The sequence below is a fragment of the Schistocerca piceifrons genome, chromosome 4 (genome assembly GCF_021461385.2).
Source record: "Schistocerca piceifrons isolate TAMUIC-IGC-003096 chromosome 4, iqSchPice1.1, whole genome shotgun sequence".
NCBI classification, from domain to species: domain Eukaryota; kingdom Metazoa; phylum Arthropoda; class Insecta; order Orthoptera; family Acrididae; genus Schistocerca; species Schistocerca piceifrons.
The window spans coordinates 409,973,321-409,987,487 of record NC_060141.1 but is presented as its reverse complement, the minus strand read 5'-3'; the positions used below and the strand labels follow the sequence as shown (position 1 = coordinate 409,987,487).

At 38.0% G+C, this 14,167-nt stretch overlaps 2 protein-coding genes across 5 annotated transcripts in view; one reads left to right on the top strand and one right to left on the bottom strand.

The window, feature by feature from the left end:
- The window catches only part of LOC124795873 (neuropilin-2-like), a 254,480-nt gene extending 245,816 nt beyond the window's left edge, over positions 1–8,664 (top strand). Inside the window, exon 6 of the mRNA XM_047259954.1 lies at positions 8,002–8,664. Within this exon, the coding sequence (XP_047115910.1) occupies positions 8,002–8,123 (122 nt within the window). The 3' untranslated portion in view covers positions 8,124–8,664. The remainder of the gene's footprint in view (positions 1–8,001) is intronic.
- LOC124796451 (L-lactate dehydrogenase) overlaps positions 7,669–14,167 on the bottom strand; it is a 321,578-nt gene continuing 315,079 nt past the window's right edge. For 3 of the 4 annotated variants that reach the window (XM_047260669.1, XM_047260667.1, XM_047260665.1), the window contains exon 9: positions 7,669–8,154. In XM_047260669.1, the coding sequence (XP_047116625.1) occupies positions 8,151–8,154 (4 nt within the window). In that variant the 3' untranslated portion in view covers positions 7,669–8,150. The remainder of the gene's footprint in view (positions 8,155–14,167) is intronic. The other variant, XM_047260666.1, reaches the window with a different exon arrangement.

Here is a 14,167-nt window from a genome sequence, read left to right as displayed (position 1 = left end):
ATGCAGAAAACCATATTCATCGACAACAAAACATCTCTGCTGAAGGTGGCTAATAGGAAATATGTAAAACCTACAGGAAGATGTGTCATTTGTGTGGGTATAAGTGGCCATTCACAGCCCTTAGAATTCATCATCTTACAAGAGTGTAATCATGACGTCACTCTCGGATGGGACATTTTGATAGTTTCTCAGGCAATTATAGATTGTAGTCGCTCGGAGGTTATGCTAGACGAGATGAGATACTGTGGACAGGACGATGCGCATCCGAGTGTGTGGAGACTATGTGTGCTGGATGAAGTGATCATTCCTGCAGTCAGCACTAGAAAGGTAACTGTCACCTGTCATGCCAGGCATCAACGCATGGATCTTGTAGTGGAATGTAAGAGAAGCATACCGCTGAAGAATAACTTGGTCATTCCAGCCAATGTCATCTTGTTTAAGAACGGATTTGGTGAATTGTGGATAGTTAACCATTGCCGAGAACTGCAGATCCTTCCAAGACGCATGTGCATAGCAAACGCTGAGACGTTAATTGCAGAACAGCTGAGCATCGTTGAAACCTCCCATGCCGAGTCTGTGTACAAAATTGGCACTACCACTATGACACAAGATCTTATAGCTCGACTATCACCAGATATCACTAAGGAACAACAGAAGAAGCTACTTGCCATTCTTCAAGAGTTCTCCGAATGCTTCAATCCACAGGTGAAGAGCAAAATAGACAAATTCACAGTGAAGCACTGGATTAGCACTGGAGACCATCAATCAATAAGCCAGAGAGTATACCATGTGTCAGCAACAGAATGTCGAATAATTCGCGTCAAGGTAGAGAAAATGATGAAGAATGACATGATTCAGCATTTGCAGAGCCCATGGTCATCACCAGTGGTTCTCGTGAGGGAGAAGGATGGCAGTTGGTGCTTTTGTGTTGGTTACAGGAAGCTTAAGGGGACACAGTCGCTAGGGAACTCCCATAAGGAATCAATGCTAAAACGAGCACGCGTCAGGTACACTTTCTGAAGTACATAATGGAGATAAAGACCTGAAACTTTTACAGTGTACAGCTGAAACATCATTCTCAAATCACATAAAAAATGGTTAATGTATTTTATATATTTCATGAGTAATCATTTTTTTGTTCTATAAGACAAAAAATTAAAACTTTCTAAACACCTTGGAGCTTGTAAATCTGTTCTTTTTATCACTACTGGTCTATTTTTTTATCTAATTAATCATCGTTGTATTAACAAGAGATACTGTAAGTCTGATGTCTGTAGCAGTCATAGTTTTTGAGAAAAGTGTACCGGAAGGTCAAAAAATGTAGTTTTGAGAAAAATGGTATTAAAGTTTTACATGCAAGAAAGTAATGTACAACGTCATACAGACACACTTTTAAAACATTCCAGGGCTATACTGTGGCTCAGCTTCTTGATCTTTATCTTCTTTTCTTTGATGTTCTGGCTATCCTGGTCTCCTTGGTAGAATTTCCTGCAGAAATATCAGCATAACGGGTACGGTCCATGTCAATCTTTTTCAGTCCCCGTTCAGTATTGATACCATCCTTTCTTCCCAAGAGTCTTAATACATCAGTCTTCTTTGACACACCAGCATTGAAGCACATCACTGCATCATGAACACCAAACTTTAGTGTTTCTTTTCTAACAAAAACAGTTTTTGGTAGCCTTGTCCAAATGACAGAATCCAAACTTTCCTTTGGGTTTTGAGTTTTTCCATGGAGACACTTTTTCAAGAGCTCTTGTTCGCTAAGGTCTTTGAAAATGGGTTTCACAGCTAGCAGGATTTTTTCTGGAATTGAATGTTTGTGCTTATAGCTGGAAGATGTAACTGGGTTGTTGAATTTGCATCAGCTGTCAGGTCCCCGTGGGCAAAGGTTATGTTGTGGTTCCTCATCTGTTGAAATTTTATGAAAGAATATAGCCCAGATGGCTCTCCTCATTGCTTCTACATTCTTGCAGTTATTTCTAATGGCCATACCATAATAAGTCTGGATCCTGTCTATTTCAGCCTTTGTCAGGCCCCCTTTACCACTTAACTTTTTTTCCTTACATATCTTTAGAAGTCGTGATCCCATTCTTTTCTGTACATGTCCTATACATTCCAGTTTATTAATTTTGACTCTATGCCCATAAGGTTTGTCTTCTACCACTTTCTGATAAGCCTTACTGTCCCCGTCCCCAAGGTATTCTGTATAGAGGATACCTCTTGACTGCACAGACCTTTCGAAAATGTTAGCAACACCAGCCACTTCCATGCCTCCACTAGAACCATCATAGTCCTTTTTGCACATATGTTGTGTAGTGGGATTTTTGCTACAGATGTCACAGAACTTAGTAATAATTTCAATATCCAGAACCTTCCCAGTATCAAAAGAGGTTGCTGACACAGTGCCATTTAGGGATGTATGCCCACGTTTCTGCCAACTGCCATCAAAACCAGCAGAAATTTGCCTTGGGTCAGATTTCGTATCATTCAACTGAACTGCTTCTTTGGCTGCTTTCAACATTGTAGATTCACTTACCTCAGCTACAACTGCACCAACAGTCACAAAAATCAAACTTTCTTGGAGGTGGAGGAATGTTCATCACTGCACAAAGAACAGCATCTGCACTTTGCCCTTTTCCAATAGATCTAAGTGCATACACTAATCTTATATTGTTTTCATACAATCTGCTTCTTGTTACATGGGATGACATTGTATTGGCAGTACAGCTACATTCCAAACATGTCAAAACTAAATTACAAACAATTCCCTTGGTTTTCGCCACATCTCCGTGCAAAGTAACGTTTCCACCACAGTTTTTACAATTTGTGTGTTTTTCGATAAGTTCACGTAATAACCTCATGAAGATCTGATTGTTTGTGTCAGTAACAACAGAAACACTGTTCACACCACATATTGCATTGTCACGCATTTGAGAGGCACTTGGCAAACCAGCAGCACCTAGAAGCTTCTTGTTTGAAGCACTGACACTCGCACTGACTTCACTTTCAATATTATTTTCTGCCCTCTGTTCAAAACTAGCAGTTTCATGGTTTATTTTTACATATTTATTTCCACGAAACTTAGGCTTATATCCAAACTTCCTTATTCTACCCATTGTGTTATAATGTTTCACAAAATCATTACATTTGTATCACCAAAACATAAACAACTAGGATGAAGAAATGATAGTCGACAATGCAGACAGGCTGGCAAACATCAGAATAACAATTCTCTCTTGCAACCCAAATAAAGAGTGAAACTTCCTGGCAGATTAAAACTGTGTGCCCAACCGAGACTCGAACTCGGGACCTTTGCCTTTTGCGGGCAAGTGCTCTACCAACTGAGCTACCGAAGCACGACTCACGCCCGGTACTCACAGCTTTACTTCTGCCAGTACCTCATCAGTACCTTGGTAGAGCACTTGCCCGCGAAAGGCAAAGGTCCCGAGTTCGAGTCTCGGTCGGGCACACAGTTTTAATCTGCCAGGAAGTTTCATATCAGCGCACACTCCGCTGCAGAGTGAAAATCTCATTCTGCAAATAAAGAGTATTTATATCCGTGGAACATAAATGATTGTTGTACTATAGTCAATGCTGACTACTGCGTAAGACACAGCAAAAATGGACATGGCGCTAGTTACCATGCTTCACGAACAAATTAATAACTCCGAATTTAATAATCAGATTTGTATGAAACAAATGGCATTTTGTAGCCAAATAATTGGAGCATAGATTAAGACTAAAAAAAAAATTCGATTTTTTTGAGCCTGTTAGCGACTGTGTCCCCTTAATAAGATAATTAAAAAGGATGATTACCCTCTTCCACGAATTGACGATACACTAGTTTTTCTCAGCCATAGACATGTACTCAGGATACTGGCAAATCGAAGTAGATGAGGCTGATCGTGAGAAAACTGCATTCTTCACCCCTGAGGATTTATATGAGTTTAAGGTAATGCCGTTTGGTTTGTGTAATGCACTAGCAACTTTTGAATGGATGATGGATAATCTTCTAAGTCACCTGAAGTGGACGATGTGTCTTTGTTAATTAGATGACATTAAAGTGTTCTCAGAGACATTTGATGAACACATAAAAAGACTGAGGGCGGTTCTTAAGTGTCTCCAACAAGCTGGACTGAAACTTAATCCCAGAAAGTGTCTCTTTGGAGCAAAACAAATCAAAATACTTGGACACCTTGTGTCAAACAAAGATGTGTGACCAGACCCATAAAAGGTGAGATCTATAACAGAATTTCCCATTCCTAAAAGTATTAGAGATGTGAGAAGCTTCCTCAGATTGTGTCCTTATTACCATCGATTTATCAAAGACTTTTGTATCAAAGTCAGGCCAGTCCAAGATTTGTTAAAAGCTGATGCTAAATTTATCTAGGGTGGTGCTCAACAAGATTTTTTCAATGTGCTGCGAAAAGGTCTGATGACTGACCCTGTACTTGGTCTGTATGATGAGAGATCACCTACAGAACTACAAACAGATGATAGTGGGTATGGAATCGGTTCTGTTGTGGTGCAGATTTCAGATGGATAAGAGAGGGTTATAGCCCATGCTCCTAGGACACTTAGAAAAGCCAAGAGAAACTACTCAACTACAGAAAGAGAATGTCTTGCTGTGATCTGGGCCATGTGCAAATTTTGACAGTATCTCTATGGAAGGCCATTCACAACTGTTACAGACCATCATTCACTTTGTTGGTTGACAGGTCTTAAGGATCCAACAGAACGACTATGTCCCCAAGAGTATGACATTACCATTTTGTACAAAAGTGGAAGAAAACACCAAATGCTGACTGTATCTCAAGACACCCTGTGCTAGATCATCAAGACTTTGATGAAGATAGTGACTGTCTCACTACACTCCAGGCTCTCTCTGCTGAGCAAAAGAAGGACGCCAAGATATCTCAAATTACGCTTGCCTTAAATCGGCCAGAGGATGTGAAAGGACAATATAAGGTGGTTAATGGATTACTTTGCAAGAAAATTTTTGATCTGTTTGGAAAGAGATGGCTACCAGTGATTACTAAACACATGCTTGTTCTACAGAAATTCCATGACACACCTGAGGCCAGGCATTTAGGATTTATTAAGACATACAAGAGGATCCGCAAGAGATTTTTCTGCAGGTTTATTTAGGAGTGTCCGTCACTACGTGTCACACTGCCGAGAGTGCCAGAGGAGAAAGGAAGTTCCTCAGAAACCACCTGGCCGACTCATACCAACTCCACCAGCCAAATTACCTTTCCAGCATGTTGGGAGTGACCTCCTCGGATGTTTTCCAATGTCTGCGAGTAGCAATAGGTGGATTATTATTTGCACTGATTATCTGACATGCTATGCCATTACAAAAGCTGTGAAAGCAGCTGAAGCATTCAAGGTAGCCTAATTCATCATAGAAGACGTTGTATTAAAACACAGTGCCCCAAGGTCATTAATTATGGATCAAGGGAAAATTTACAATCAAATCTTGTGACAGAGATAAACCGTCAGTGCAACATTACTCATCACATGATGAGTGCCTACCATCCGCAAACTAACGGGCTTACTGAATGCCTTAATAAGATCTTGGCTGACATGCTATCAATGTTCATCAATGTTGAGCAGAGCATCTGGGATGAGGTGCTACCTTTTGTGACGTTTGCCTACAACATCACCAAACAAGACACTGCAGGATTTACACCATTTTTCCTGGTGCATGGGCATGAGGCAATGATGATGATGATGAACACTGTGTTTCCATTACATCCTGATGATGTGGATGACGACCACATTGACCAGGTGTTAACCAGAGCTGAGGAAGCTCGGCAGTTAGCAAGACTCTGCACATTGCAGGCTCAAGGAAACGATCACTGAAGGTATGACGCGAGCCACCACCCTGTTGTCTACCAGCCTGGTGACATCGTCTGATTATTCACTCCTGTTCGGAAGGTTGGTCTCTCTGAGAAGCTTCTCAGGCGCTACTTTGGACCTTATAAGCTTGTAAGACAGTCGTCTGATGTTACTTATGAAGTTGAAGATTTTGACCCTGATACAAGACGACGAAAGATCAGAGATATGGTCCACATCCTTCAAATGAAGCCCTATAAGGATCCTGTTCTGAAGGAGTTCAGTTTAGTTTTTAGTCTGTCTGTTTTCCTATCCCCTCTGCAAAAATGATTGACAGCAGTTTTCTGCCCCATGCCAGAAAGGTTCTTTGTAGTTCTTCATGAGGCGGCCATGGAACTTTGTAGTGCTGGAGAGAACTATCACTGAAGCTCAGTGCTGCCAGAAATTACCCACCTGCTTAGCTGTATGCATTTAAGTGTTGCTTCCAGGATGTGGTTTTGTGCTAACTGCAGATTGAATCTGCCTGGTAGATTAACAACAAGTGCCAGAGTGCCAGCCAGCATGGATGTGACTTTTAGGTGGTTTCCTACATCCTGCGACATGAATACTGAGCTGACACCCAATTCCTGCATCTTACATGATTTTCAAACATTCAGAAAACTTTCACTCACTTTCACATGTATGGCAGTTCATGCAGACAGTTGGGCTACTCACATTTCATCCTGGGAGTACTGAGGTGATGACAGGAAGGGTATCAGGTCACCGCTTAAATTAACCATGTCAAATCCATAACTAACAATGCCGACCCTGTGGTAATGCAGAACAAAAGCTCTAGAAAAAGAAGAAGAAGGGAAAACACTGTGAAGGTTCCAAGAACCATACAAAATGGAGAGCCATGCTGTCACTAGGTGTAATTCTGCTATCTACACAACAATGCCAACTGTATGCTGCAATGTCAACCCAACTACCATTTCAGCAGTTCAAATGGGAGATGATGGACCACACTATTTATTTTCTGGACTTGGTACTAAGTGATTTTTAAAAGAGATGAAAAAGTGTTTGGGATGATATTTAACCTTAAATAAGAAGGAAACTGTACTGTACTGCAGTGACTTGGTTGACAGTCAGTCAGTAGTGTTTTTTCAGAGTTGATACATAAGCTCACACCCCATTATGACATGTCCCAATTACCCTGTCCGTAGATCCTTTCTGATATTCAGTATTTTTTTTAATTTATAGCCCTATCAGAGACTAGGAAAAGGAAGAAACAGTCTTTCAAAAAGCTTGTTTCCAAAATAATGCAGTGCCAGACTGCTGCATATTTTTTCAGAATTTTGCCCAGATTTTATTTGCATATTTTGTAAGTTCCTAATGAAAAGTGATCATATTTGTGAAATTAATCTTTTATACTAATAGTATTTGTATTTTTTCATCTGATTAAGTGTTATTTTAATTTCTCTGTCTGCAGCCAAGTTTAACTGTTGATAGTTCCTAAACAGTGAAATTTTTTGGTTCTGTATTACATTTACATTGCTTACTGTTCTGCATATACTGCTCCAACTCCCTCCTGCATCCTGGTTCAGTTTTCTGAGATCTGAAGGCTCTGCACACTGTCTAAACGAACATTTTGGTATTTTTTGTTGACAGTACCCTTTGTATAGAATTTCACAAGTGGTAAAGTCAAACACATAGTTAAATATAAGATAGAAATAAACAAACAAAGCTATTTATGTTCTACAGTATTTTATTGAAGTGAGAAAAGTTTTAAATACTCTACAAGAAGATATTTTTTTCTCTTCATGTTTCATAATAGCATTTATAGCAAAAAGATTTTAGAGCATTATGGTCTACATTGACTGTGGATTCTTTAAATTAATTTCATTTCAAAAGTTATACTGACATTTTTTATGTTTATCACTGTTACTAAATCAACTTTTACCTTAAACTACACTACATCACAATTTGAAAAAATAAATAAAAAACCTACATAATCATGAGCAAACACAAATATAGTCCACTACATGTCTTACAATACTGAAATTATTTCAGATACCATGGTGCTTATAATGCAACCCTTCAAATTTACATTTGCAGTTCCTCTAAGGGGTCTAATGCAAAGCAAAAGAAACTTAGAAAACTGAAATAATTGTGTTGTTTCAGGGTTAGCTGTGTATCAGCCAGGTGCAACAAGCCAAAGGTTCCATTTTCATTCTGATGATGAGAACAACTTCAATGGATTCTTCATCACCTTTGAACAGATATACCACTGTCCAGACAGCTGATGCAGGACAAATTCACCATAAAATTCATCAGCTGCAAGAGAATTGAAAGCAGAGATAAATTCTGGTACAAACAGACAGCAACACAATTGAAAACACCTATTACTGTCTGAAACACTATATGCAGTGGCCTGAACTGCAAATGTCAGAAATATGTTCTGTTCACTGAAGTAATGTGTGCAGAGACTGTCACTTTCTATTGTGTGTGATAACATGAGCAAGTTCATAGATAAATATTGTGCATTTTTTTACACAATATGTTGTGTGTAATTTATTTTTTTATGAATAGAGTTAATATATCAAAGTGTGTCGTGTGTCTTTTGTAAAGCATCATCCAAAGACATCAAATAACTTTTTCCTTATGTTCCTATAGTTTTGTAAGTGTCTCCAGTGTTAGACATATTCTATGACCTACATATGATTTAAACTTCTTATACATAATGAAAATGAAATATATCAAGCAATAGTATGTAGCCATAGCACTTATTGGAACTGTAGATTCCTTTAATTTAAAAAGTGAATAAAAACTTCAAAATTCAAACTAGCAAATGCTCTTCATTATGTGCTGAAACAGTAAATAAAATATATATTTGATAAAAAGAATAACATAAAATTTTTTGAGATATTTCTTATGGGCATCTGTATTTGAAATATAATACTTTGTCCTAATTATTTCAGGTGTCAACCTCCTAAAACAACGAAAATATATAAATGTGTGATGCTTTTCTCAAAAAACTATGAGATGTACTTGCAGGTATACTAATCATTCTGTAAATTCTGAAAAAACTATTTTTGGAAAACAATATAAAGGCAACTCATTAATTTCAAGAAACTATTTCTTCCAGAAACATGAATTAGGATCAACAGGCAGATGAGAAATGCAGTCCTCCACATGTTTCCTGTACCATACAACCAGACCTTAAGTTAGTACACTTCTTTCAAAGGGTGGTTTTATGTATTTATAAATGGACATTCAGAAACAGAGACAACTCACTACAATTAGTTTACTTTTGCTTGTGGTTTACAAATAATTTATTTTTTATATCAAATTGACAAAGAAACCTGCTTTGTATTCAGTTTTCTTTGTGTTGTTATAATTTCTTCAGTGATCTGGTACAAATAAGTACTCTGCTGACCATTGAAAACTACAACACCGTGAAGGATAGTATTTATCTAAATTATTGTGGACATACAGTATATTAATAAAAATATGTAATAACATCTGTATGTGCTTTGAAGTATACAAGTGCAAAGAAAATTGGCCCCCTACATAGATATGCCACATCTGGCAGCAACAATTGCTGTAATCCAGCTGGATATAAAGTAGAATTAACCTTGTATAACAGATGTAGATACCTTACTCGATGCAACTTCAGATTGATGCCAGAGATGACCGATCACAGTGATGGTAATTGGTAGCATACCTATCTCTCTGCAACCCATGCCTAAATATTTTCAATAGATGTGTGACCTGAAGAACATGTTGAGTAAGGCACAAATGAACATCTTCTGTATTGAGGTAGCTTTCATATGATCTTGAATTTTCTCATGTAAATATTATCCCATAGGGATCTGAAAGAGAGAGCTCAGCCAATGGCTTAAAGTCACTTAATATAAAGCCTGCTGCCCAATTTACTCACTATACAAACCAGAGTTAATTGTGGTTCAAAAATGGCTCTGAGCACTATGGGACTTAACTTCTGAGGTCATCAGTCCCCTAGAACTTAGAACTACTTAAACCTAACTAATCTAAGGACATCACACACATCCATGCCTGAGGCAGGATTCGAACCTGCGACCATGGCGGTCGCGCGGTTCCTGACTGTAGCATCAAGAAACCACTCGGCCACTCCGGCCAGTAGAGATAATTGTGTTGTGCACCTAATGACATGCCATACCATCACATTAGGTGCTGGTCCCATTTGGCAATGTCAAATGCAGTCTATTGTCATTTTTCTCCTCAGGACTTCCACACACAGGTATTTCCATTGTGTGCTATATACAGAATCAGGACTTATCAAAAAAGATGTGTCCATTGCTGCTGTTGGGTGTACCCACTGTTGTTATGCCTCTCTCTGATGCCATGTCAAAGGAAGCTGCAACAATGGTTGCTGGTCTCTCTAGCTGTCAGCACCGCCCATGTGGATACATATCTTGCTGCAAACAAGCCAATTTCCTGATGAAACCTATGTGGCATGGCTCTGTGGTCCTGGTTGACATTGAGTATGGCCCTCTTGAAACCATTAACTCCATCTTTACAGGACTGTCATGGGATCCTGACTGACAGGAACAGTAGCAAACTAATAAAATGCAGTCTCTAGAGGCCACTATTCTGCCCCTGTCAAATTCCAACATGTGCTGGTAGACACATTTCCTTCTTATTCAAGGTATAACATGATCTTCTCATGATGACAAACATTCAAATCCAATTGCTGAACGAGAAATCTGGTGCATACTCATCCCTTAATTACACAGTGTAGATAGCATTACTCCTATCTGCTTTCTATAGTTACACTGAAATGCTTATCACTTGCTTATCAAAGCATGTAAGTGCATTTCATGCCAGTTTGATGTTTGTTGCATGCCATCTTCATATACTTCAATTTTAATGGCCAGCAGGGAGGGGGAAGTGTTAGGTTTTTGAAAAGCAAATAGTGAGACATTTAAGAATTGTTGTTGGCCTTCATTTCCCCCTGAAAAAAATACTTATCTTTTTCCCCATTACAGAACAGAACAGAACAGAACAGAACAGCAATGCCAGCGGCTTTAGACATCTATTTCGTGCAAATCCTTTTTTTTTTTTTTCCCTTCATTATTACTTAATGTCCCACCATTTTACAGTGCTCAGATGAACATTTACCAAGAACAGTGGTAAAGCATATTCATTAAGATTTTGCTGGAAGTTCTAACTACCAAGATTATTAAAAATTATTTCAAGATAACTTAACAACCTTTTCTCAGAATAGTGCTACTGTTCTCCAGTTCCATTTGCATCACAATAGCTTGTAAAATATCATTTACTGTGTGGATGGATTTTCACTGTTGATGACAAATGGCTTACAGTTCCTTTTGTGTTGTTCATAAACTTGTATTTCCTTAAATACTGAGGAAGCTGAAGCAGTGGTTTCACATTTCAAGAGACCAGTTTCCATATGCCAGTACAAACCTCCTGATATGAGTTTCTCATAAACCACCTATAGCGAATATGAAGGTAGTTACTGAAGGTAAATGAAGACATGGCCATCCCCCTGACCTTCCAGGAAAATACAAAAATTGATTAACAGACTTGAAGTTATTATAGCTTATTATTAACCTTTTGGTCGCTGCAGATGTGCTTAGTATGTGCCCAGCTGAGCACTGCATCATTATCACCTATGCATTTAATGACACTTAGTATCCACATTTTCCTAGGATTGGATTACCCAAATTGCTTGCATTGCAATGTGCTAAATATTTCTGGAGTGCTTCCAGTGATGGCCCCTCCCATCACTATCTGTCGCAGCAGAGATGAACATTGTTGTAGGTGTAAAAATTAGGTTTTAACTTAGAAGCTTCTCTGCAAATTTATGGTTGTTGCAAATCTGCAAAAAATGTGAAGATGGTTTTTCCTTCAGCAGTTTCTGATCTGATTTTGATAACCCATTCCAAAAGTCAGTATCAGATTCACAAGAGCTATCAATTACATTTCTTGTTGAAATATAACACTGTAATGTTACATGTACTAACATAGATGGCTTAGGGCTGTTGTTTTTAGAATCTGTAGAGGAGTTGTCATATACATTGACAGCAAACAATTCATTCTCACTGTCACTCCTTGAGAGAGTCTTTCTATAATCTCTTCCTGAGTGTAATCACAACATGCTGTTATTTTCTTCTTTGACAATCCTGATGAACAATAGAACTCAAACCAGACACATTTCAAACAAACAAAATACCTGAACACAACTTCTTGGGCAAAACTATGAAAAGCTACTGAGATATGAGTCAGAAATTCTGCTGTACACTTAAATTCGTAATTGCACTCAGGTAGTTGAGTGGTTGTGCATTTATTTTCATCATTAGTACCCAAGTGTCAGCAAGTAGGCCCGAATTGACTCATCAGTAGCAATGAAGAAAACCTCAAAGGCTGCTCTTAAATTTGTCAGCAGAAGTCAAAGGGTTAAACATTACTTGAAAATCTATATAGAACTGCACATCAACAGAGGCAAGATAAATACCATTTATGAATCATGGAAGAACACAATGAAGTGCTACCTTAGTTTAGAATCTTACATTTGATCTAGCATGATCAAGATAGGAGCAATTATTCAATTAGAAAACATTTTCCCAACTAAAAGTTACCAACTGAAACTTCAAAGAAACAAAATTCAGGAAAGCAAAAGAGAGGAATTGGTCTTGTGGACTATTTTTAACCACATTCTAAATTTTTTGTTCATGAAAACATTTTCTAATAGTCTGAAGCCAATTCTTTCTCAGATTTTGGAATCTTTGTTCAGTCTCCATGGCCAAATCTAAACTGGATCCTATGTTGAAAATTTCTTTTTGCCATTACTTCTCTTTCCACAACAGAATGAACAACAATATTAGTGGATAATAGATAAAATATTAATTTAGTGTTTCACCTGCAGCAGATAATATGGATTTACAGCAATGATAGTTTTATGTAGTGAAATGTGCTGTTGTGAGAGGTTAACACTGCGACTGCAGTGGGCTGAGTGTGCTTGACTGCTACAGCAGCCATGGGCTGATGTGGCTGCAGTGCATTTAACTCGCGTTCACATTTTGAGATTCACAATTGTTTATTGTTTTGCATCAAATATATCATGTGCAAGGGATATTAATTTAGTATTACATTGTGTCAGTTGTATTGAGGAGGATGGGATAGTGTTACACATTTCAGTCGGTAATGAGTAGCTTGTTTTCTCCACACCACAAAAGCACCATAGTGGTAACATTTCCAGAAATTGTCACTTTAATAATATTATGTTCTAAGAAATATATACAGATGCTTACTGTGTACAAATTTATAGAAATTATAGAACATTAACTGGATTTGAATGTTAGCCTTAGTCACTTCAAGAGCTTTTGTATCTCAAGTGAGTAGTGAATGAGCAAGTGTAAAGAAAAACCTTGTTAGTCACAATTTCACAGATTCTGAATTATCCTTTGGCATAGTGTTAAAATACTAGAATCATATTCTGAATGAACTGGATTGGAATCCTTGTGTAGTCTGGGTTTGTGTCAGTTTCATCTCATGAAAAGAAGACCATGGTTGATTCTCTCCCATGACATTCCCCACCTCTAACAATGAGTGGTCAGATTCTGAGCCATTTCAGTTACAGAGCTACTAACAGACTCTCCCCACATTGTCACTTTTTTTAAGCCAAAAGATGGCATTTAAGCTAGAGTACATTACTTCATTTCCACTTCAGAAGCAATGCTACTGGTAGACTATCACTTCATTTAATGTTTTGCCATAAATTTGAAAAAACAGCACTGCACACAGAATGTGATGTAATGACTGAGACAAAACTTTGTTATGTCATGCGTTAATGCACCATTAAAAAATTAATTACCAGTAAGCCTTGCCAGCTCTAACACAATAACATTGTCATTGATATAAAAAATTCTGTTTGCTTTTCCTTCGATAATTGCAACTGCAGCCCAGTTTCAGTGGAAGTTGTACATAACTTCTCTCTCCCTCATTTTATCCCCATTACCATCAGAATTTCAAAGACTGTACTCTAGTCAACACTATCAAAAGCTTTGGCTAAATCTACAAAGGCTATAGAAGTAGGTTTGCCATTCTTCAGCCAACCTTCTAAGGTAAGTCATACCAGGGTTGTCCGTAAATTAAGGTCTCCAATGCTTTTTCAAATAGTAAACATGATTTTACTGCAAAACCAATTACAGATGCTGAAACCTTGGACTTTTAGCTATTTTTCAAGTCAGTCCTCATCACAATTGAAACATTTTTGGAAATTCTCTGGAAGATTTTCATATCTATGTCATACCACTCTCCCATCAACTTGTGCAGGAAGGAATGG